Below are 22,590 nucleotides of genomic sequence, written 5' to 3' on the forward strand. Positions count from 1 at the left end.
AGGCTAGAACACAATACCTGGAAGAGAAGAATCCATAGGAGGGAGGCTAAGGCTAGACCACAAGGCTGGTATGTGCTCTGCAAGGAGACCAGATTTTATTCTAGGGCAAAGTAGGGTGGGAGGCACTGGAGGATTGAAAGAACTGGAGCTCTCCTCCCAGGAGATGCTCTGGCAGTTTAGTGTAAGGTGTACTGGAAAGGAGACACACGAGGTGGGAAGTCTGGTTAATCTCAGGCCCAGCCCCAATCCTAAGTCAAAGGCTAGACAGAAGTACACCAGTTGGGTGGCTAGTGCATGGTCCAAGTAGAGATAGACCAGGGCCTAGATCAGGGCACAGGCTGTGGCAAGGCAAGTGGCTGATACATGAGCAGCAGAAACAATGCAGGTGCGTGCAAGCACAGGAGCATCACGTGAAATCATTCAGGGTATAAGGCCCACTGTAATAGTATTTGACTCATGGGGTCTAAGAAGGTAAGATGGAGGTCACACACAGCTGGTACATGGGAAGAAGGTGACTGCATACAAAAGGCATATGACAGGAATTGGAGATCTTTTGAGAAGCCCCTCAGCATTTGGGATTTTATTCCAAGGAAAATACAGGAAAACCACTGAAGAGTGGAAGCAAGGGGTCTTGATCGCTTTAACTGTGTGAAGACTAGATTATGGGTTGGTGAGCGTAGGAATGAGATGGCCAATTAAAAACCTACTGTAGCTCTCCAGGGGGAAAATGGTGCCTTGGATTCATATGGCGGTAACATAGATGGGCAGAAGCAGCTCAGCCAGGAAACCAGCTAGCTGTGAGGACAGATGAGTCAGGGATAGTTCTGAGGGTTTGGCCTGACCACTTAGGTATGTTCGAACCATCTACTGAGATGGAAAGTAAAACAGCCAGAGTTCCGGGTGCATACGTCAAGTCTGAGATGCCTAGTGGACAGCCAGGTGGAGGTGTCAAATAAGCAGCCAGCTCTGGGCCTCCGTCACAGGGAGTCTGGGCTGGAGGTGAGACACTGAGAGTTTGTTATGTCTAGGGACCATTAAAGTATGGGCCCATGAGATCTTCCACGGAGAGTACTGGAAAGGAGAATGTAGGCCCAGGACGGTCACCAGAACATCCACAGAAGTGACTAAGAGGAGAAAGAAAATCAAGGCATGATGTTATGGAAGCGAAGAGAGAAAAGTCTCAAGAAACAGTGACCAGTCATCTCTGTGGGATGCTATGGGGACATCCAGGGAGATGCAGAGAGAAATGTCCTTGGGTTTGGCCACACAGGGCTTGTAAGAGACTCTGACAAAGCAATTGGTATGAAGTGATGAGGCAGGGGAGTGGTTGGCAGTGTGGTGAACAGGGAAAGATGGATATGCCGAGACACAGGGCAGTGGCTAATGCCAGGCATGGTTGTGGGAGCATTGTACAGAGGTGCACAACTTTAATATTTGTCCACTACAGAGTGGGAGAAAATGGTGGGGCGGGAGCGAGAAGGAACATTTATGCAATCCCTGCAGAAGAGACGAGACAGAATGCAGAGCCCAAACAGAAGGACCGGCATGCCCTTGAACAAGGACACTCCTTCCAGCGCAGGAGGGAGCAGTGGGCAGCTCTGTGGGTTTGCTGGTGGGCAGGCGAGTGATTTCAGTTTCTCGGTGAAGTCATGAGCTGAGAGTGCAGATGTGAATGTGAGTGTGCACAGAGGAAGCCAGGAGACAGAGAAGAGGGTGTGACAGTCATCTTGGAGATTCAGGAAACAAATGACTGGGAAGTGAGTGGCCCCTGTCTTGCAGGACTGATGCCCATTTGAGGCCTGTGGGCATTAGTGTGCAACCAGTGGGGGCAACCAGTGTGCAACCAGAATGAACCAGATGTGCAACCAGTGGGGGCAACTATGAGGGCAACTATGAGGTTCTGTCCAGTCATGTGCGGCTGTGCTGGGGTGGCCATAAGCGGCCCAAGTCAACAAGGGTCAGAAGTTATATAGTCAGGCCAAGATGGCAGAGGGAGAGGGGAGCAACACTGTTGGCATGTAGGCTGGGGAGGGAGGCAATCCTGTGGGTGAGGACACAGTGGGTTAAGGCGCTGGAACCCTCAGTGGTGTGTGAGCTGCTGCTGCAGGGTAGAGGGGGAATGTGGTGGCTGAGCTCAGAGGTGGGGCATGTGCTGGAATAATGAGGCCTAAGGCATGACTGTAGATGTGCGTGACTGAGGTGGGGTGGAGAAGCACCACAGGAGTGGAACAGAAGCTAGGGTATTGGGTGGGCATCATCCATCATCCACATGGATGTGGTGACTAAGCTGGGGTAGAGGGAAACACCCCGGGAATGAAACAGCAGCTGGGGTACCACGTGCATGTCATCTATATGGATGTGGATGACCAAGGTTGGGAGGATGGGAAGCACCCAGGAATGGAACAGGACCTGGTGTAGCAGGTGGGCATCACCCACACAGACATGGGTGATTGAGGTGGGGTGGAGGGGAAGCACCCTGGGTGGAACAGCAGCTCAGATACCAGGTGGGCATCATCCATATGTATGCTAATGTTCCCAGGAAACAATTATAAGAGCATCATGAACCTGAGAACTAGGAGCTAATGTCACCGTCCAGGAGGAAAGTTGACCAAGACACTGGTGGCGAGGGGTCTAGCCAGCCTCCAAGGAGCTGCGGTGATGGAAGGAGGAAAGAGGTAAGTAATGTAAGCTCAGCCCCCACCTGAGAAGGCTGCAGGGAAGGCTGTGAACTCAGGGACATTTCAGACCAGGAAGGGGAGTGGTACTCCAAGAAGGGCTACAAATATGCTGCAGCCATATTTGTGCCGAGGACACAGGGTGAGGGCTGGGAAAGGTGGGGTGGGGTGGGGTGGGCTCTATGAGCCAATGTCCTTTTCTGGTCTGTATCCTACAGCCTGGCTCCTCTCCATTTATAAAGGCCCACTGGCCGGTCCACACTGCCAGAAGCCCAGCTGCCTGGCTACTTGAGAACTTTCTACCAGACCGTATGCCAGTGGACCAACATCTCAGGGAAAGAATGGGCAGTTCAGAGAAAGCAGAAGAAAACTGGAACAAAGAATGAGAACAGCTGGTAAGAGAGGAGATGAAGACCTACTCTGGAAAAGAGGTGGAGGATGGGCCAGTTAAGAGGAAGTGCAGGCGATGAAAATTATGGTGCCTGGTGCCCTAAGAACACTGTGTAACATATGGTAGGTGGTTAGTTTTTAATTTTTATTTATTTTTTTAGGGTTAATTTTATTTATTTATTTGAGAGAGAGAGAGTGTGTGCAGGAGCATGAGCAGGGGGAGAGGCCGAGGGAGAGGGAGAAGCAAGCTCCCTACTGAGCAGGGAGCCCAATGAAAGACTGGATCCCAGGACCCCAAGATCATGACCTGAGCCGAAGGCAGATGTCTAACCGACTGAGCCACCCAGGCGCCCCATGGTCAGTTTTTTAAATTAAAAAATCAAAGCATTCAAGGCTACAAAAGAACACAATGGGTCTAAAGGCCTATCTACAAAGAAAATCCACAGCTTCTGTGACGTGTTGGTCGCACTCACTGTTCAACTGCTTTGTGCCAGGCTCCTGCCACGTGGGCACACGGCACAGCAACGACAGCCCCGATCAGAATCAGCAGAGTCCCAACCAGGCTGGGTCTCAGTAGCTGGAAGGCTGCATGTGCTCCTATTCTCAGGAAATGCAAAGTAGGTGTCAAACTTCAAAGCTCAAGGAGTCTGGTCCAGGGGATTCCTAGTTTCCATTTGGTATTTGAAGAGCTGCACTCAGCTCTAAATTATACTCTGACGATCCTAACCTGTGCCATGATGTAACGGGTGAGCACAGCCTTGTTCATTACAACCACTCAACTCTTGCTATCATTTTCCACTGGGCTAAATTCTGATATAGACCCACATTCCTATAACAATCATTTTGGTCTTCATCAGAACTTAGTCCAGTCGAAATGAGAGCAAGGTGCTAAGGATGCTCCCATTTGTGACAACTTGGCTGAACCTGGAGGATATTACGCTAAGTGAAATAAGCCAGACAAAGACAAATACTGCGTGATCTCACTTATACGCGGAATCTAAAGCAAAACAAAACAAAATGAATTCACAGTAAGAGAACCCACTGGTGGTTGCCAGAGGCGGGGGGTGGAGGACATGGGTGAATGGCCTCAAAAGGCACAAAATTCCAGTTACTAAGTCCTGGGGATGGAATGTACAACCTGGTGACTACAGTTAATACTATATTGTATATTTGAAAGTTGCTAGGTGGGCAGCCCTGGTGGCCCAGCGGTTTAGCGCTGCCTTCAGTCCAGGGCCTGATCCTGGAGACCAGGGATCAAGTCCCATGTCGGGCTTCCTGCTTGGAACCTGCTCCTCTCTCTGCCTGTGTCTCTGCCTCTCTCTCTCCCTGTCTCTCGTGAATAAATAAAATAAATAAATAAATAAATAAATAAATAAATAAATAAATAAATAAATAAAATCTTTGAAAGCTGCTAGGAGAGTAGGTCTTAAAAGTTTTCATCACAAGAAGAAAAATTTGTAGCTACGTGGAGTGATGGATGTTAACAAGCCTTACTGTGGTGATCATTTTGCAATATACACATATCAAATCATATGTTGCATGCCTCAAAGGAATATCAGGTTTTATGTTTTAATTAGAGTGAGTGTACGTTCACCTCTGTGTGTTCCCCACGGCCGCTCAACAAAAAAGGAATGAATGAGTTCACCACATTTGCAAATGGCGTGTGAATGTGGTTAGGTAGAGAATGATTCGTATCAAATGGTATTAAAATGAAGTAAATAAAAAATTAATCTGAAGGAACATTTAAAGGCAGGAAACATCACTCTATGGCCCATGATTTAGATGAAAGAAACTCATCTCAGCACAAATACATTTGACATAAGCGTTATTCTCAATTTAACCCCACTACTACCTCAGGGAAATCCCGAAGCTTTCTGTACTAGTGTCTCTGCAAGAGAAGCTAGAAGGTGCGAGGTCACATTTACACACCTCACTGCATGTCAGATGGGTTAAGAAAATGAGGGAAGAGAGAGAGAAAAAGACCACACTTGAAAGTTTGTGAACTTTTTTTTTTAAGGGGGGATTTTGTTTTATTGTGTTAAAAAATATAAACCATTAAATTTATCACCTTAATCATTTTTAAATGTACAGTACAGTCGTATTACATACATTATATTTTGCAACAGATCTCTAGAGCCTATTTGTTGTGCAAAAAACCGGCACTCTACCCCCTCGAATACTTATGAGCCTTTGCTCACAAGGCTCCAGTCGGGTCCTGGGCTTGTAACCTACAAGGTGAATATTCTCAACTCTGGAGGAGAGATGCATTATGGACAGAGTGGTGGGGTCCCTTCTATTCTCTCACACAGTTAAAGGCTGGCCCTAAACAAAAAAGATCGCAGCCAGCGGATAATTTAATAAAAAATCAGGTGCGTTTGTGCACTCACATGGATAGCACACACTGTGTCCAGCTCTGGATAAATTCATTGCCATCACCATCTGACAAGAAGCTGTCTCTCATGAGATCTTAGTAGTTGGCCCAAAAGTTATTGTCACTTCTCTTTTTCAATATGCAACATACCTTGGAATCCTGAGACTATTTGGACAACATCTTCATAAACCATTAGAGTAGCAGATCGTTCTGGAAGCAGGCCCAGGCTCAGTGAAGAAAATACTGCAAAAACAAAAACAGACATAAGGGAATTCTGACATTTAAATCAAGACATCCACTCTAATTTTGGGGGTACTCTGACTTCTTTGTATTGTCTGATTTCAAGTCAATCCACAATATTGATTTTTAGTACTGTGATATGAGGAGATATATATTATCTGGTGTCCGCCCCTGGTTCCTGACACAGAGCTCCTAAATCCCTTATTATTTCCTGGGTGGTAGGAGGATCTTTTGTTCTAATGAGGTGATGCTCTAATGAGGTGGGCTCCTGGATGGGGGTGGGGGGACCTTGTCACCAGAAAGCTGTAACTAGAAGCTTGGAACTTTCAGCCTCACCCTTCCACCTCCAGGGAGGCAAGAGGGTTTGAGATTAAACTCATAATCTATTATGCCTACATGATGAAACCTGCATGAAAATTCCAAAAGTATAGGGTTTGGGGAGTTTTCCAGATTGGTGAGTGCATCTATGTGCCAGGAGGGTGGCATAACCTCAACTCCATAGAGACAGAAGCTGCCACATTCAGGACTCTTCCAGACTCGTCTGTATAGCTCTTTATCTGGCTGTTCATCTGTATCCTTTACCATATCCCTTATAATAAGTTGGCAAATGTAAATAAATGTTTCCCTGAGTTCTGTGAGCCATGATAGCAAATATTGAACGTGAGAAGGAATTACGAGCACTCCTGACTTATAGCCAGTTGCCAGAAGCACAGGGGACATGCTGGAAGATGTGTGTGAAGTAGGGAGTCGGTCTTGTGGGACTGAGCCCTTAGCCTGTGGCGTTTGCACTAACTCTGGGTAATGTTAGACTTGAACTGAACTGTAGGACACCCAGGTGGTATCCAGAGAGTTGGAGAATTGGTCGGTTTGAGAAAGAACTCCATTCATTTGGTGTCAGAAGTGTTGTGAGTGGAGAGAAAGGAAACATTTTTTCATTTAAGTCTGAATAGCAAGACTTTCAAAATGCCACAAGAGTACTGCAATCTCTCATATAACAACTGCTTCCGCTACAATAGTCAACGAGTTTTTATTTTCTAGAACTTCTTAGTAAAGTATGTGAGTCTCTTCACATTAGGAATCTATTACACTACGCATTATATGAATGTAAAATATATAAAGTTAGATGTTAACATTAAAAAAAGACTTTAAAAATATGTGCTTAGGTTAACATATGCCACCTGATAGAAGAACATGCCCCCGTATTCTGGAAACTTATATGATAACAGCACTCGTGCTATTTTTAAAATTCTTCTTAAGTATCTAGACTTCCCACTAAAAAATTCAAAAAGCCTACATGTTTCTGGATGGAATATGAATCTAAGAGAAAACAAATGGAAAAATAATACTAAGGTCACTGAACCCTTAGTAACATGTCAGACATTATTCTAAGTAATACATAAATAAATTTTGGTAATTTATTTAAAGCTCACAACAACTCTACGGGGTGCCTGGGTAGTGCAGTTGGTTGTCTCCAACTCTTGGTTTTGGATCAGGTCATGATTTCAGGGTCATGCAACTGAGCCCCCACTTGGGCTCCATGCTCAGCATGGAGTCTGCTTGAGAGTCTCTCTCCCTCTCCCTCTCCCTCTCTGTCCCTCCCCTGGCTTGCGCATGTGCCTACACACACACACTGTCTGTCTGTCTGTCTGTCTCTCTCAAATAAATAAGTGAATCTTAAAAAAAAAACAACCCAGCTCTATGAAATCGATATTATTAACTTGTCCATTTGACAGGTGAAGAAACAGGCTTATAGATAAGGAATTAACTTTTCCAAGATCCCACAGCTGGTAAACACTGGAGTCCGGACTTAGCTCTGGAGTCTGTCTTCAGCTGCTATGCTGCCCAGATTCAAGTTCAGAGATGCCCTGCACTTTATCCAGTTCAAGTTTAAAGATGAGGAAAGCAAGGTCTAGAGAAGTATAAAGTGACTTTCTGGGAAAATATCAGGGACCAGAAATATCAACCACTAAAAATATCCATTACTTAGCACTACTGGCTCTTAATAGTGCCAGGAGGGGACCAGTGAGTTGGCCTTGGACATGACCTCTCTTTTCATATCCCCTCCACAGTCAAGTTATTGAGCTGCCATTATACAAGGCCCAGTGCTTGATGCATGGGACAGATTAATGCTAGAGGCAATCTGTGACTGCGAGGTTCTCCATTTGAAGGGGTCTAGGGCACACAATAAGTGAAAGGTGGTCATTGCCATGAGGAACACAAGAATGTACCTTGGTGCTACGGAAATAATCTGGTGGTTCCTCAAAATATCACACACAGTGTTACCATATGGTCCAGCAATTCCACTTCTAGGGATAGACCCAAGAGAAGTGAGAATGTAAGTTCACACAATAACTTACATGTCAATATTCATGGCAGCATGAATCATATTAGCCAAAAAGTGTAAACAACCCAATATCTACCAACCAATGAGCAGATAAACAAAATGGGGTCCATTGTTCATCCATAAAAAGGAAAATAATACTGATTTAAGCTACAACACGGCTGGACTGTGAAAATGCTATTTGAGGCGAACAATGCCAGACACAAAAGGTTACATATTATAGAATTCCATTTATCTGCAATGTTCAGAATGGGCCAACCACAGAGACAGAAAGGAGATAAGTGGTTGCCAGGGCCTGGGGGCAGTGGGCAACAGTGGATCATTGCTAATGGGTATGGGTTTTTTTGGGGGAAGCTACAGAAAATACTCTGGGATTAGTCAGTGTTGATGGTTGTATAATCTTGTGAAATGCACACTTTAAAATGGTGAATTTGATGGCACATGAATTATCATCTAAAATACAAAAACAAAACAAAAGAAGAAATCAGAAAAAAAAAGAATTCATCTTGACGGTTGAAAGTTGGGAGAAAAGCCCATATCAGGTTGGGGGAGGGAGGATTGGGGAATGCGTGTGAACCAGGAGCCCTAACTTGGAAAAATCCTTCATAACCACTTTAAAGGTACATTTAGCCTTCCTTAGCAATGACCCCTTCACCCAATGGTACTGGGTACCTAATGGCCCAGAAGAAAGGGTCATTGTAGTGATGCTGCCTGTCTGGACACCCTGCCCCATCAGAGAGCTCACACACATCCTGAGTGGCACTTCCGGGGCCTTGAGAAGCCCTGTGCTGACTGGCATGGGGACTCTGAGCTCTGAAGCCACCTGTGATCAGTCTCTCGAGATGTGTGTGACCATCACAGAGTGTTCTGTAAGCATTTCTAACCTAAAACATTTGGTACTTCTATACATAAGGTGTCTGCTCTAGGAAACTGTCTCAAACCTTATTTCCAGGAGAGAAGAGTGACCTCTTGTAATGAATGGGTTGTGTGGCAGCAGAGGCAGCCCTGGCTCTTCCTGGAGCAGGAGGGAAGGGACTGCCCACTTCAAATGGGACAGGATGCCCCAAGATCAGATGCTGATCATAGAGCTGATGCTGACTGATGTCTGGAGGTTCTTGTCATACCATGCAGATGGGCAGATGTTTGTGTTTTGGTAAGCAGAGAGAAAGGAATGTCTAACTCTACCTGGGAGAGTCAGGAAGCAGAAAACAGTCAGGCTGAAGACGTAAGATGAGCTCGAGAGCATGGGTAAAGGAATAACAGTGTGGACAAAACGTCAGATACATAAAGAGAATAAGAAATTGTCCAGGCGTCTAGACCATAAGATATGTAAGGAAGAAGTGGCTAGGGGAGAAGTGTCTAGTTCATCCTCAGGACACTGAAGCCCTTTAGGCAGACATGTAGTGTGTGTGTGTGTATAAAATATATATAATACACTTATATATTTTATACACATATAAAATATATAATAAACTTATATTTTTAATATATAATATACAATGTACTTGTATATTTTATATATAATATATATATTTTTAAGATTATTTATTTGAGGAAGAGAGAGTAGAACAAAAGCAGGGGGAGAGCCCCCTAACCCCCAATGTGGGGCTTGATCCCACGCCCTTGAGATCATGACCTGAGCTGAAGGCAGACGCTTAACCGACTGAGCCATATATAATACATGTTGTGTGTCTGCCTATATATACATATATATATGTTATGTATGTATTTTAAGACATGATTGCTGACTTGATATAGGTGATTGAAGGGGCAGATGGATCAGGTCTGAAGCTCCTGCAACAGGCCTGGTAGAGAGACAACTATAGAGATGGGGATAATGAAGATGTTGACTTACAGTCTTTTGTGGATGGATGGCATTTTGTATAACTGAATTTGCTTTACCTGTTCGCCAAGTGTAAGGGGTACTTTCCTTAAGGGTGCTAGAATTCCCCCTCTCCAATCTATATCTCCTTCCTTGAAAGGGTAAAACCAACACACTCTCCAGGAATGACTGTCAAGGATTTGAAATCCATTCCAAAGTCTCTGAAGAATGCACATGCAAATGAAACCATGTGTGCACGCGTAGTGAAGAAAACATTTTCTAGTTTTGAATTTTTGCCACGTTTTAGGAGAGCCTCCCAACTTTTCTCTACTCCTTGCCCACTTGTCAGCAGTACCAACAGTGTTATCCTGACTTCCAAAGGCATGCATGGAAATAAGCGTTTACTCTGCCTTTTGCAATAGACAAGACCAAGGTTTGGTCAACCTGTTCTGTCAGATTCTAGTTAAGAGTATCTTTATGATGGGGGCACCTGGGTAGCTTAGTCGGCTAAGTGTCTGCCTTCAGCTCAGGTCATGATCCTGGGGTTCTCGGATTGAGCCCCACATTGGGCTCCCTGCTCAGCGGGCAGTCGGCTTCCCCCTCTCCCTCTGCTGCTCCCCCTGCTTGTGCTCTCTCTCTCCGTCAAATAGATAAATGAAATCTTAAAAAAAAAGAGTATATTATGCTAACAAGGCAAGCAAAGAAAAATAATCAGACACAGGTGGATCCTTGAAAATTATTCAGTCTAATTAATTTAGTTTTAGAAATGAGAAACGTTGGTTCTGAAAGCCGTGTGGGCCCCCATGTGTGAAGAGTAGCCAGGGGCCAGCAGGGTGAGAACCCAGGTGTCTTCATGCCTCATCCTAAACCCTTCCAATTAAACCACATCCTTCCCATTTTTTGACTCATTTAAGAAAATGGATGTTATGGAAATGGTTGCTTTTTCTCAAATGATCATGTTAACAAAGTCAAAACAAGTGTAATTACAGTACACTGAATCCTCACGATTCGTGGATTCAGGGTTCGCAATTGTGCCTACTCGCTAAAATTCATTTCTGACACCACAATCAATCCTCATGATGCTTTATGTGTCAAGTACTGAGTGGTCAAGACTCTAAGTCTTGGACACAAACGTTCCCAGCTGAGGTCAACCAAAGGGACGCTCAGCCTTCTCCTTTCAGCTCGCAAACTCAAAGTGTCCTCTGGCGATCTATTTAGTGCCAAGTTTTTCACATTCTTGTGCTTCCTTTGGGGATTTCACTGTTTAAAATGACTACGAGGCACAGTGCTTCCTGTTCCTAACTGCAGGAAGGTGGGGAGGTGCTTCTGGGAAAGACACATATTAGATAAGCTTTGTTGAAGCATGAGTTATGGAGCTGTTGGCTGTGAGTTCCATGTTTATGAAGCAACATTATAGATTAAATCATGTGTCTTTTTTTTAAAGTTTATTAATTTATTTGAGAGAGGGTGCATAAGCAGGGGGTGAGGGGCAGAAGGAGAAGGAAAAGCAGACTCCTCTGTCGGCAGGGAGCCTGACCCAGGGCTGGATTCCAGGACCCCGAGATCATGACCTGAGCCAAAGGCAGATACTTCACCAACTGAGCCACCAGGTGCTCCTAAGTCATATGTCTTTAAACACCCTAAAACATAATCCAAAACATACCTAAACATACATAATCCAAGGTGATGTATTGCTTGGCTGATGAAAATGTCATGAGAGGAGGATCATAGGATCCTAATCCTGAATTTCCCTATATTGACTACCCCAGGGTCAAAGGTGACTTTATAGAATATACTACTGTTTCTTGGTGCAGCTGTTCTCCAAGCAAAGGTGGAGTTGTGGTGTCCGGATAACATTTTCCCTGGGTTGGGGGATCCCTGGGTGGCTCAGCAGTTTAGCACCTGCCTTTGGTCCGGGGCGTGATCCTGGAGTCCTGGGATCGAGTCCCTGCATGGAGCCTGCTTCTCCCTCTGCCTGTGTCTCTGACTCTCTCTCTCTCTCTCTCTCTCTCTCTCTGTGTGTGTGTGTGTCTCTCATGAATAAATAAATAAAATCTTGAAAAAAAAAAAAACCTTACCTGGGTTGTTTCCAGTAATTTTTTTCATGTGAAAAATGGAGACAATCAGACAATTTTCTTCATATATAAGCTAATGAAGATCACCTCCCTATTTTGTGGGACCTCTCAGGGTTCTGTCCCCAGTCTTCCCCCGACACTTTGGTGAGTTCATGGTTTTGACTCTTTATCTCAACAATGCTAATGACCCCCAAACTACACTATCTCCAAACCCCTTGAGCCCTCAAATCATTTCAAACTACAGGCTGAACACACTTGTGTCCGAGAGGCAGTTCAAAAGCAATATCCCCTCCACTAAACTTATCATCAGCTCTGACTCCCAACACTCATTCCTGCCCTCCCATCTCCACTAGCACCTGTATGCATCTCTGCTTGAGCCCAGCCTGGGGAGAGGATGCATAGGGCAATGGAGAAGAAGGAGGCTTCTTTTAACCCACTGCATCAACTCAGTCAACTTTAGGGAACCATGGAGTGGTGGGTCTCCCAACCCCATTGTGCACCTGTTCTATCCACTTTATCATCAGCTAGAAATCCAAGATTCAACTTACATATCTTCTGTTTTATCCTTTCCCTTAAGTCTCCCCTGTTCCCAGAGATATTCTGCATTTGTCTGCTAAATATTTCTCAGGTTTATCCCCTTTATCAAATATTTCTCAGGTTATCCCCTATATCAAATCCACTTTCCAAGGCTCACAAAGCAGTGGTCTCCCAACTTCAGTGAGTGCTTTTATCCAGAAGTGGAGTTGGGGGGTGGGGAGTTACTTATTCAATCGCAGACTTCTGGTTCAATGTCTCCAGACTGAATGGATGAGCCCTGGAATCTGTGTTTTTTACAAGCACCTTCTTTTTTTTTTAAGATTTATTTATTTATTTGAGAGAGAGAGAACATGCATATACAAAGGGGTGGGAGAAGCAGGGAGTAGGGACAGAGAGAGAAACTTCAGCAGACTCCACGGTCAGCATGGGGCCTAATGCAGGGCTCTATCCCATGACCCTGAGATCACGACCTGGGCTGAAATCAAGATTTGGATGCTTAACCAACTGTGCCACCCAGGTGCCTCCGACAAGCACCTTCTAATGCTAATATCTATTCATCCTCCAGGCTCAGCTCCCCTCCTACCGCCTCCAGGAAGCATTTATTCCCTCACCTAGGCTGAACTTTCCTCCTCCAGCATCCCCTACGCATATATAGGCATGAACATGCCCATTAGATGGAAGTGGCTTTGGTGGTGGCTGACTATATAACTCCCAAACTAAGTATCAAACTCCCGAGGAGCAAGTTCTGTGTCTCTAGATATGTCTTCCCAGTGGCCAGGGCAGTGCCTGGCACATAATAGGTACTTAATAAATGTAAAGAGAATTTTGTGCATGAGGGTAGATGCCAGGGCTTTAGGAGGCAGATATATCCACATTTGGCTCCCACGTGTCCCCAGAGGCAACGAGGACCCTGGTGGAGTGTGTCCAGTGGTGCAGTGGCACAGAGATGAACAGTGACATTGGTATTTTGCCAGCTGCTGTGCCATTTACGGAGCCCCTACTGTGTTTTAGGCACTGTAAGGGTGTTTATGAATGTTAACTGCTTTTTAATCAGAACAAACCTACCAGGTGGTATTAGGTCCACTCTGCAGAGATTGGCAAGGAAGCTAGTGGGGCTCAAGCTCAGATTGAGCACCAGAATCAGGTCAGCCAGTTTCAAACGCTACCCTGGCAACATCTCCCTGCAGCCCTCAGTCCCTCCTCATCCCTCATCTCATCTTGATGCCAACAGATAATGTGGTCCAGGTGCTAATGGGAGCCTGAGGTGAGGGAACAGAAGGCAGGTCATGTCCAACTCCCCACCTACCCCATCCCAAGCTGAATCTGTGTCAGGCACCATCCTGACCCCTGTGGGAGACCACCGTTGCCAAGTGGTGAATGGTGACATAATACTGTGATTTGTAAGAAGAAATATGTATCCAGTCTTGGTCTGGTTTCTGGACCAGAGTTCCTAAACCCATGGAATTTCCTAAGTGGTAAGAGCCATAAAGGTGATGTGTTATTCGTAACATGTCTCTTCCAGTGCAGGGTTAGCTAATGAGGTGACTTTTAGAAAGCCTCTAGAACCTAAGGATGGGGGCTGGTTGTCAGAAGAACCAACCAAGTTGGAACTTTCAGCCCCAGCCCCTTGACCATGGGAGGGCAGAGGGACTGGAGGTGTAGTCGATCACCAATGGCCAATTAATTCATCAGTCCTAATGATGTAATGACCCCTCTATACAAACCCAACAGGATGGAGGTTAGAGGGCCTCTGGGCAAGTGTACAGGTGTACACAGGGAGGTGCCAGGAGGGTGGTATGTCCAGAGGAGGCATGGAAGCTCTGCACACCATCCTCCATACCTTGCCCATATGATCTCCTCCACCTGGATGTCCCTTTATTAGCCTTCATAAGAAGCCAGTGATCTAGTAAGTAAACTGTGTTCAAAATAAAAAACAAAAAAACCCCAGGGCCCCAACTGGTGTCACTTAGGCCAAGTCACCAGACTGGAACTTCATACGCTAACCTCATCTAACCTAAATGCAGTTTCAACCTTCCCCAGAAATACAGTTTTAATTGGGTCAGTCAAGAATTTTTGGATCAGCATCAGTAAGGTAATCCGACACACGGGCCCTCTCCATTCCCCCTCAAGAGAAGATGAGGTGATCCACCTAAGATCCCCTGCCTGACCCTCTAAGGAATAGTAACTTTGCTGGAAATAGTCCTTTTGCTAGTAACTCATCACCCAATCCTCTTTTCTGTAAAAACCTTCCCTTTTGGGGATCCCTGGATGGCTCAGTGGTTTGGCGCCTGCCTTCGGCCCAGGGCACGATCCTGGAGTCCCGGGATCGAGTCCCGCGTCGGGCTCCCTGCATGGAGCCTGCTTCTCCCTCCTCCTGTGTCTCTGCCTCCCTCTCTCTCTCTCTCTCTCTCTCTATCATAAATAAATAAATAAATAAATAAATAAATAAATAAATAAATAAATAAATAAATCTTTAAAAAAAAAAAAACCTTCCCTTTTGTGCAACTCCTTGAAGCTCACCTCTACTTGTGAGATGGATGCTGCCCAATTCATGGATCACTTTTAATAAAGCCAAACAGACCTTCAGATTTAATTGAATGACTTTTGTTCTTTAACAACCATTTCCCTGAGTTCCGTGAGCCACTGTGGCTAATGAGTTGAACCCCAGGAGGGGGCTGGGAACCTCTGATTTATTATAGCCAGTGGGTCAACAGCCCCAGGGGACAGCCTGGACTTGTGACTTGTGTCTGAGGCTGGGGGAGAGGCCAGGCATGTGGGATTGGGTGCTGCCTCCAGGTGGAGAGTGTCAGCAGTGAGTTAAACTGCAGGACACCCAGCTGGTGTCTGAGAATCTGAGAACTGCGTGATGTATGGAAAAAAGCCCCACACATTTGGTGATCAGAAGCGTAGGGACTGAGAAGAGTCCCGAGAAAACACAGAGGAGTGGGTTTTCCTGTAGCAGGTGAGAAGGGGGGAAAGAGAAAGATCATGTCCCATCACCCCCTGCCTCTCTGGCCAGGGCTCTTCTCTCTGGCCCTGTGAGGCAGAACGAAGAAGCTCCGTCCCAGAGCACTGCCCCAGTGCCATCCTGCCAGCCATGACCAACAAGGTACAAAAGAGGACGCTGGGGAAATGGGCAGAGACTCTAAGGCTTTTCAATTCCCTCATGTATGTCAACTGAGGGAGAGCCCCCACCTGCTTCATACAGGACCCCATCTTTCCTTCTCATAAGAAGCCCCCAAAAGTAAAGCAGAGATGAAACCCTTATTTTTCTGATCATCTGCCTTCCACTCTCAAAACTGCTTCTGTCCCATGTGCTCTGCTTTAGGGAAGGGTTAGGATGGCCTTACCAGGTAATCGGATTGGCTTCCAGGGGGCAGAGTTTGGCACGTAGGCGTGCTTCGTGGCGGTGACTATCAGCTGACTGCCCAGCTTATACTGGAACTTGATGAAGGCGACGCCATCTGTCCCCGAGGTGCCAGAAGCAACAGACACCTGGTTGGTGAAAATCTCGATGAGCGCATCTGGGACGGGCTGGTGGGTGCTGGCATCGCTGATGTGGACCTTCAGGGTCACCTCTGGAGCAAAGACAAAGCAACAAAGAACAACTGCTAGTACCTGGCCCACCTCAACAACAATTCTGCTGTAGCTGATAGGAGTGGAGAGTGGGCTGCACGAAGCAAATCTAGATCTACATCCAAAATATTAATTGTTGCAACCAGGAAACATTTTCTTGTTAGAGAGATTCCTTTTTGACTTTACACGATTTCCTTTTTTTCTCCCCCCCAAACCACTACCCATCATAAACTGCCTTCCTCTTTGCTCCTGGCTGCTCACCCCAACAGGTAAGTGAGGGAAGAATTCTATCCCTTTAAGATGTTGTGTGACAAACACAATACTGTTTTATCCTTCCCAGGGTAGCTGGCAGTTGGGGCCCAACCAGGGCCTGCGATACTATAGAAGGAGCAGGCTCAAAGAAGTGCATCCAGAGTCTCCGATAGACGTGCTGAGTGTGGACGAGAGCTACCCAGGATAGCCGTGCTGGTTATCACGAAGACCAGCCCAAAAAGCAGTCCAAAATGTCTTAAAAAAGGAGGACCTGAAGAGTGGGAAGAGAGAAGCTTACAAGAAGGAAAAAAATAAAAAGTAAACATTTGAAAAGAGAGATGAAGTAGAGTAATATTGGCAAACCCAGATTACGAATCGAGGAGACATACAGATCAAAAGTCACATTAAAAACCTAAGATGCAATGGATAGTTTTCATCTATTCATGCTGGAGATGTTTTACTGAGCTGCTACTCTGTGGCTGGGACTGTAGTTGTGTGAATCACAGCGGTGAAGGAAATCTTCTGCTGGGGGATGTGCGGTGCAGGCACGAAGCGGGCACTGATGGAACAGCATATGCAAAGGCTCAGAGGCAAGGAAAAAACATGCTTCTTGGAGAAAAACAGATTCTGAAGGAGAACAGACAGTGTGAGGGGCATGAGGTCCAGTGCGAGACGAGTCTGCAGAGGTGAGTAGGGGCCAGACCACTCAGGGCTTTAGAAGGGACCTAAAAGGATCATTCTTGATCCCAAGAGCAATGGAGAGGCACAAAGATTTTAAACAAGGGAATGGCAGTCAAACGTGTTATAGAAACACCTGGCTGTGGGGAAAAGGCAAGACGGGAGACTTGAGCATCCAGTTAAGAGGCTTCGGTAATCACCCAGGAAGAGATGAGGGGGACCAGACTCTAGCACCATGGTGGATGTCAATTACAAGATGCCAGCATGGCACTCCAGAACAATCAGAAGTGTTCCCTGCTCCGATAAACCCGTTTTTGTTCAGGTGTCATAGGTCCACTGGTCCACTCCTAAGGCATTCCTTGCCATACATTCTGAGCTGTGTCAGATCTGAAAGCCCTATTGATGCCTTTGGATAAAGATGAGGGGGTGAGGACAAGCAAAGACTCTCCAGGTGACCAGGGAGGGAGGCTCATGTTTGCAGAACCACTGCAGTCTGGCCCAGGGGAGTGCTGGACACGGAGGGGGAGGGAGGCTTGGCACAGCTGGTCCCCTGGGAACTGGCCTGGGGCACAAGCTCCAGAGCTCTGTGGAAGCTCCCACTGGGTTTGAATCTGAGCTCCACCCAGTTCTAGCCATGGAGCTTGGGGCAAGGCACTTACCCTCACCAGGTCTGTTTCCTCCTCTATAAAGTGGAGGGGACACCACCACCTAGCTCAGCAGAGGATGGAAACATTCAGCGTCATGCCTCACAGGTGAGCATAAACACAGCAGTTACCATTACGTTAGTCCAATCAGGGATAAAGCAAAGTGCAGGGATGGAGGCATCCCTCTTCAGTAATAACTGAAGTAAGTAATGACTTTATACCCCAGGCCCTTTGCAATCACAGTGAGAAGATTATCTTTTGGTTCAAGGACCGCTGCCTTGGTCACTGACCTTATGATACTAAACCTTCTAAATATTGCAAATTTCACTTAGTCAATCACCCCCTTTTTTTTTTCACTGAGTGACTTAATTTAGTTCTTGACTAGAAAACCATAAAGAGCAGCTGAAGAATCCTAGACCTAGGTGTTAAAGATGTGCACCAAACAAATCTCTCCAAACCTCCTAGAGAAGCTGAACATGGCTACTGGATTCAGAGAGAAAACTAATGTCCAGAGAGAGATAAAACCAGCATCATGAAAAGCAAGGATATGACGTTACAAAACACACTGAGTTAATCTCGAATCTCATCAGTTACCTTGACGCAGATTCGCAGGATGTACGCCACACACGAGTTTTCTTATTTAACTTTGTGTCTTTGTGCTCCCAGGTGGCAGGTGAAATTATAACGTAAATTAACTCTGCTTTCATTAATACTCACACAGCAGAAATCCCCCAGAACAGGGCAAGTGGGAAGGTAGCTTTGTAGGGCTGCAGTGATAATTTATGTAATTTTATGATGATGAAACATTTATTAATAATTTGGGATTACAAGGTTCCTGCTCTCTCTTGTTTGCTGCTTCGCAAGAGCAGCTAAGATTTCGAAAAAGCTAAAGCTTTCCTGAACCAACAGCGAAAGGAGTTTTTACTATAATCAACGTCCTAGATTCTACTATTGGGATTTCTTCTAACACCAGAAACCGACTTGACGTTCTGCAATTACATACTTTGAAAGAGATCGTTTAGCTACTTCTTTCGGTATGATAGGATGGGGGGAAATGTCAGCACAGTTAGGTGATTATCACAGCCTGCTGGGATATCATTTTCCTAGAGTAACATCTAGAACTAGGTTATCCATTCAACAGCAAACAAAATTGGTCCCCCCCAGGAGAGTAATCCTAGGACTAGGTGAGAATCTATTTACTGAAACTACTCTGAATTTTGCAGTTTAAAGGAAGACTCTATAGGGCAGCCCGGGTAGCTCAGCGGTTTAGCGCTGCCTTCAGCCCAGGGAGTGATCCTGGGGATCCGGGATCGAGTCCCACATCAGACTCCCTGCTGGAGCTTGATTCTCCCTCTACCCATGTTTCTGCTTCTCTCTCTCTCTCTCTGTCTCTCATAAATAAATAAAATCTTTAAAAAATAAAGGAAGACCCTATAAATGGTCCAAACCTAAACACGCATTAAGATGCACTCCGTATCGCCGTTGGTCAGTGAGAGCTGGTGGGTCCTGCTCAGCTGGGGCACCGTTCTTAACTCCTTACCCTGCACACCCATCACCGAGTCCTACTGATTTTGACTGCAGGATATATGTCACACAAGGCAGGTCCTTCTTTCCCATCCTTGTTAACGCCGTCCTGTTTCAGACCTTGCCATCACTCGCCCAGCCTGCTGCCTGGCCTCTTCATAGAAACCACCACTGCCTTCACACCTGCCTCTGAGATCACACTGAAGCCAGAGGGAGCTAGCTGACCTCCCCCAAACATGGCCAGGTGACAAATGGGGCCAGCGGCTTGTTTTTGAATGGTCCATGAGCTAAGAATGGTTTCTACCCTTTCAAATGGTTGGGGGGGAAAAATCAAAAGGATAGTTCATGTCATACCAAGATTATCCAGAATGTGAATCTGTGTCCATAAATAAAGTTTTATTGGATCACAGCCATGGCTATTTGCATATTGTCTAAGGCTGTTCTTGCATTTCAGTGGCAGAGCTCAGAAGTTTTGACCTCATGGTTTGCAAAGCCTGAGCTATTATTTACTTCTGGCTCTTAAAATGAATCTGCCAGCCCCCGACCTACAGGATACATTTCAAGGCACCTGAGGGCCTCCACGGTCAGGACCCCTGATTCCCACATATTGTCCACAGGCCTGTAGACACCATCCCCTGTGCTTTCCTTCCTGCTGCTTCTCATCTTTGTAGGAAAGGCCTTTCTACAATGTTACTTTCATGTTCCTATTCCTACTCATTCTTTAAAAGTTCTACCTAAGGTTTGAGAAGCTGCTCCTGACTCACCAACTCCTCCCCAAACTGGGTTAAAGGCCCCTTATGTCCATCCCCAAAGCTGTACACAACACTGAAACTGCTTGTTTTCACTTCAGTGTTTACAGCAGGCCCACGATGCGGGTAGACAAGATGATCAAACCCCTGACCTTGAGGAACTTTTGGCTTTAGACATTAAATAAATACCAAGTGTAATTATGAACTGGGAACCAGAGGATGCCATGATGAGGGGGAGCCTACCCCCAAGAGGGTGGTCAGGGAAGGCAGGTGTTGTGTAAGCTCAGGCCTGAAGGACACCCAGGAACCAACCAGGCAGAGGTGCAAATGTCCTGAGGTGAGAATCATTGGGATGCTGGAAATGAATAAAAGTCAGCGTGGAGAGAAATGCACGAGTGCAACCAACCATCCTAATACTGCACTTTCCAATTCAGGGGCTACCAGCCACATGTGGGCATTGAAATTTAAGTTTAAATTAATCAAAATAAAATTAAATCAGAAATTGAGCTCCTGGATCTCGCTAGGCACATTTCAAGTACTCCACGGGCATCTGTAGCTAGGGGTGTAGTTCCCACAATGTACACCAGCATTGCAGAAAATTCTATTGGATAGCACTGATCACTAACTACAAACTCCATCTCAGGATCTGAGCAAAGAAACGCAGGTGCCCAAATGGTACGATGAAGAAAATACATCTGAGCACGACTCTGAAGCAGCTCCTTAGCAGCCCTCATGGGTTTGACCTGCACTTGAAATCCTGACAGTGACTTACAAGGCTCTGTGTTCTCTATTCCACCCCCCAAATATCTGCCAGCCCTTGTCCCCCACACCATCCCCCAATCGAGGAGTAAGAAGGAGGCCAGGGTTCTGGGAACATGCTTTGTGCCAAACTTTCTTTGCATGGCACGCTTTTCCCTAACATTCTTCCATGCATCTTTCTCCTCCTCATCTGCTTAAATGTCACCTCCTGGGGCACCTGGGTGGCTGAGTTGGTTAAGCATCTGATTCTTGGTTTGGGCTCAGGTCATGATCTCAAGGTCATGGGATTGAGCCCTGAGTGCTCAGCTCAGCCCTCTGTGCTCAGCAGAGATTCTCTCTCTCTCTCTCTTTCTCTCTCTCTCCCCCCCGCCCTTCCCTCTACTCCCTCAATCTTTTTCTAAATAAAAAGGTCACCTCCTGAATGCCCACCAGTTCTTTTTTCTGTTTAAAAAATTATTTTTAACTTTTTCTAAGATTTTATGTACTTATTCATGAGACACACACACACACACACACACACACACAGAGGCAGGCACAGAGGCAGGCACAGAGACACAGGCAGAGGGAGAAGCAGTCTCCAAGCAGGGAGCCCGACACGGGACTTGATCCCTGGTCTCCAGGATCATGCCCTGGGATGAAGGCAGTGCTAAACCACTGAGCCACCTGGGATGCCCTAAAATTTTTTTAATTTTATTTTTAAAATTTAAATTCAATTAACATCAACTATTAGTTTCAGAGGTAGAGTTCAATGATTTATCAGTCTTATATAGCTTTTATCTTGGAAATTTTAAAACGTCTATACAAATAGGAAGAATAGTAAGAGGAAACCCTCTGTACTACTCAAGTTTCAAATACCAACTTTCTACCATTCTTCTTTCATCTATTCTCCCCTGATTCAACTTTTCCTTCCTTTTCACTTTTTTGCTGGAACATTCTGAGGCAAATCCCAGACAATGATATTAGGTCACATTACTTCCCCATTAATATTTCCGTTTACAACAGATAAAGACTTGGGGCTCCTGGGTGGCTTAGTCAGTTAAGTATCTGGCTCTTGATTTTGGCTGAGGTCACGATCTCAGGGTGGTGGGATCGAGCCCCAAGTTGGGGGATAAGCATGGAGCCTCCTTAAGATTCTCTTTCCCCCTCTGCCCCTTCCCTGTTCCCTCTCTAAGAAAACCCCCAAAACAAAAGATTAAAACTAAAAATAACCAAAATGGGACACCTGGGTGGCTCAGTGATTAAGCGTCTGCCTTCGGCCCAGGGCGTTATCCTGGAGTCCCAGGATCGAGTCCCACATCAGGCTGCCTGCATGAAGCCTGCCTCTCTCTCCCTGTGTGTCTGCCTCTCTGTGTGTGTATGTCTCGTGAATGAATAAATAAAATCTTTAAAAATAAAATAAAAGTAATCAAAATGCCATTATCATACCCAATTCATGGAAACCTCTTTATATTATCTCATATCCAGCAAAAATTCAGTTTTCTCTGCTTATCTAAGAGCAATTTTTTTTTCACAATTTTGACTGTCCTATCTAAAATGCCAATCCCAACTCCACCCTGTGCATCTGATACTATTCTGCTCTGCTTCTTCTTTTATGCATAACACTTGTCAATTCTCTTTTTTTTTAAAGGGTTTATTTATTTGACACAGAGAGAGAATGCAAACGCACACGAGTGCACAAGCAAGGGGAGGGGCAGACAGAGAGGGAGAAGCTGCCCGCTGAGCAGGACTCCATCCCAGGACCCTGAAGTCATGACCCGAACCAAAGGCAGGTGTTTAACTGACCGAACCACCTGAGTGTCTCCACTTATCAATCCTAACGTGTTTATAACTTACATGTTTATTAACTGTCTGGTTCTTCCGGAATGTAAGCTTCGAGAGAGCTATTATGTGTTTCTTTTTTTTTCTTCTTCATTCATATATTCTAAGCTCACAGAATAACGTCTGGCACATAGTAGGC

The 22,590-nt window shown here is 45.6% G+C and overlaps 1 protein-coding gene across 2 annotated transcripts in view; it reads right to left on the reverse strand.

Moving 5' to 3' along the window:
- FAM171A1 (family with sequence similarity 171 member A1) overlaps window positions 1-22,590 on the reverse strand; it is a 128,532-nt gene that overhangs the window by 42,659 nt on the left and 63,283 nt on the right. For both annotated transcript variants that reach the window (XM_055332761.1, XM_055332760.1), the window contains exons 2-3: window positions 15,802-16,029; window positions 5,587-5,679 (exon numbers count right to left, since the gene is read on the reverse strand). In XM_055332761.1, the coding sequence (XP_055188736.1) occupies window positions 5,587-5,679; window positions 15,802-16,029 (321 nt within the window). The remainder of the gene's footprint in view (window positions 1-5,586; window positions 5,680-15,801; window positions 16,030-22,590) is intronic.

Source organism: Nyctereutes procyonoides, unplaced genomic scaffold, assembly GCF_905146905.1.
Source record: "Nyctereutes procyonoides isolate TBG_1078 unplaced genomic scaffold, NYPRO_anot_genome, whole genome shotgun sequence".
In the NCBI taxonomy this organism is placed as follows: Eukaryota; Metazoa; Chordata; class Mammalia; order Carnivora; family Canidae; genus Nyctereutes; species Nyctereutes procyonoides.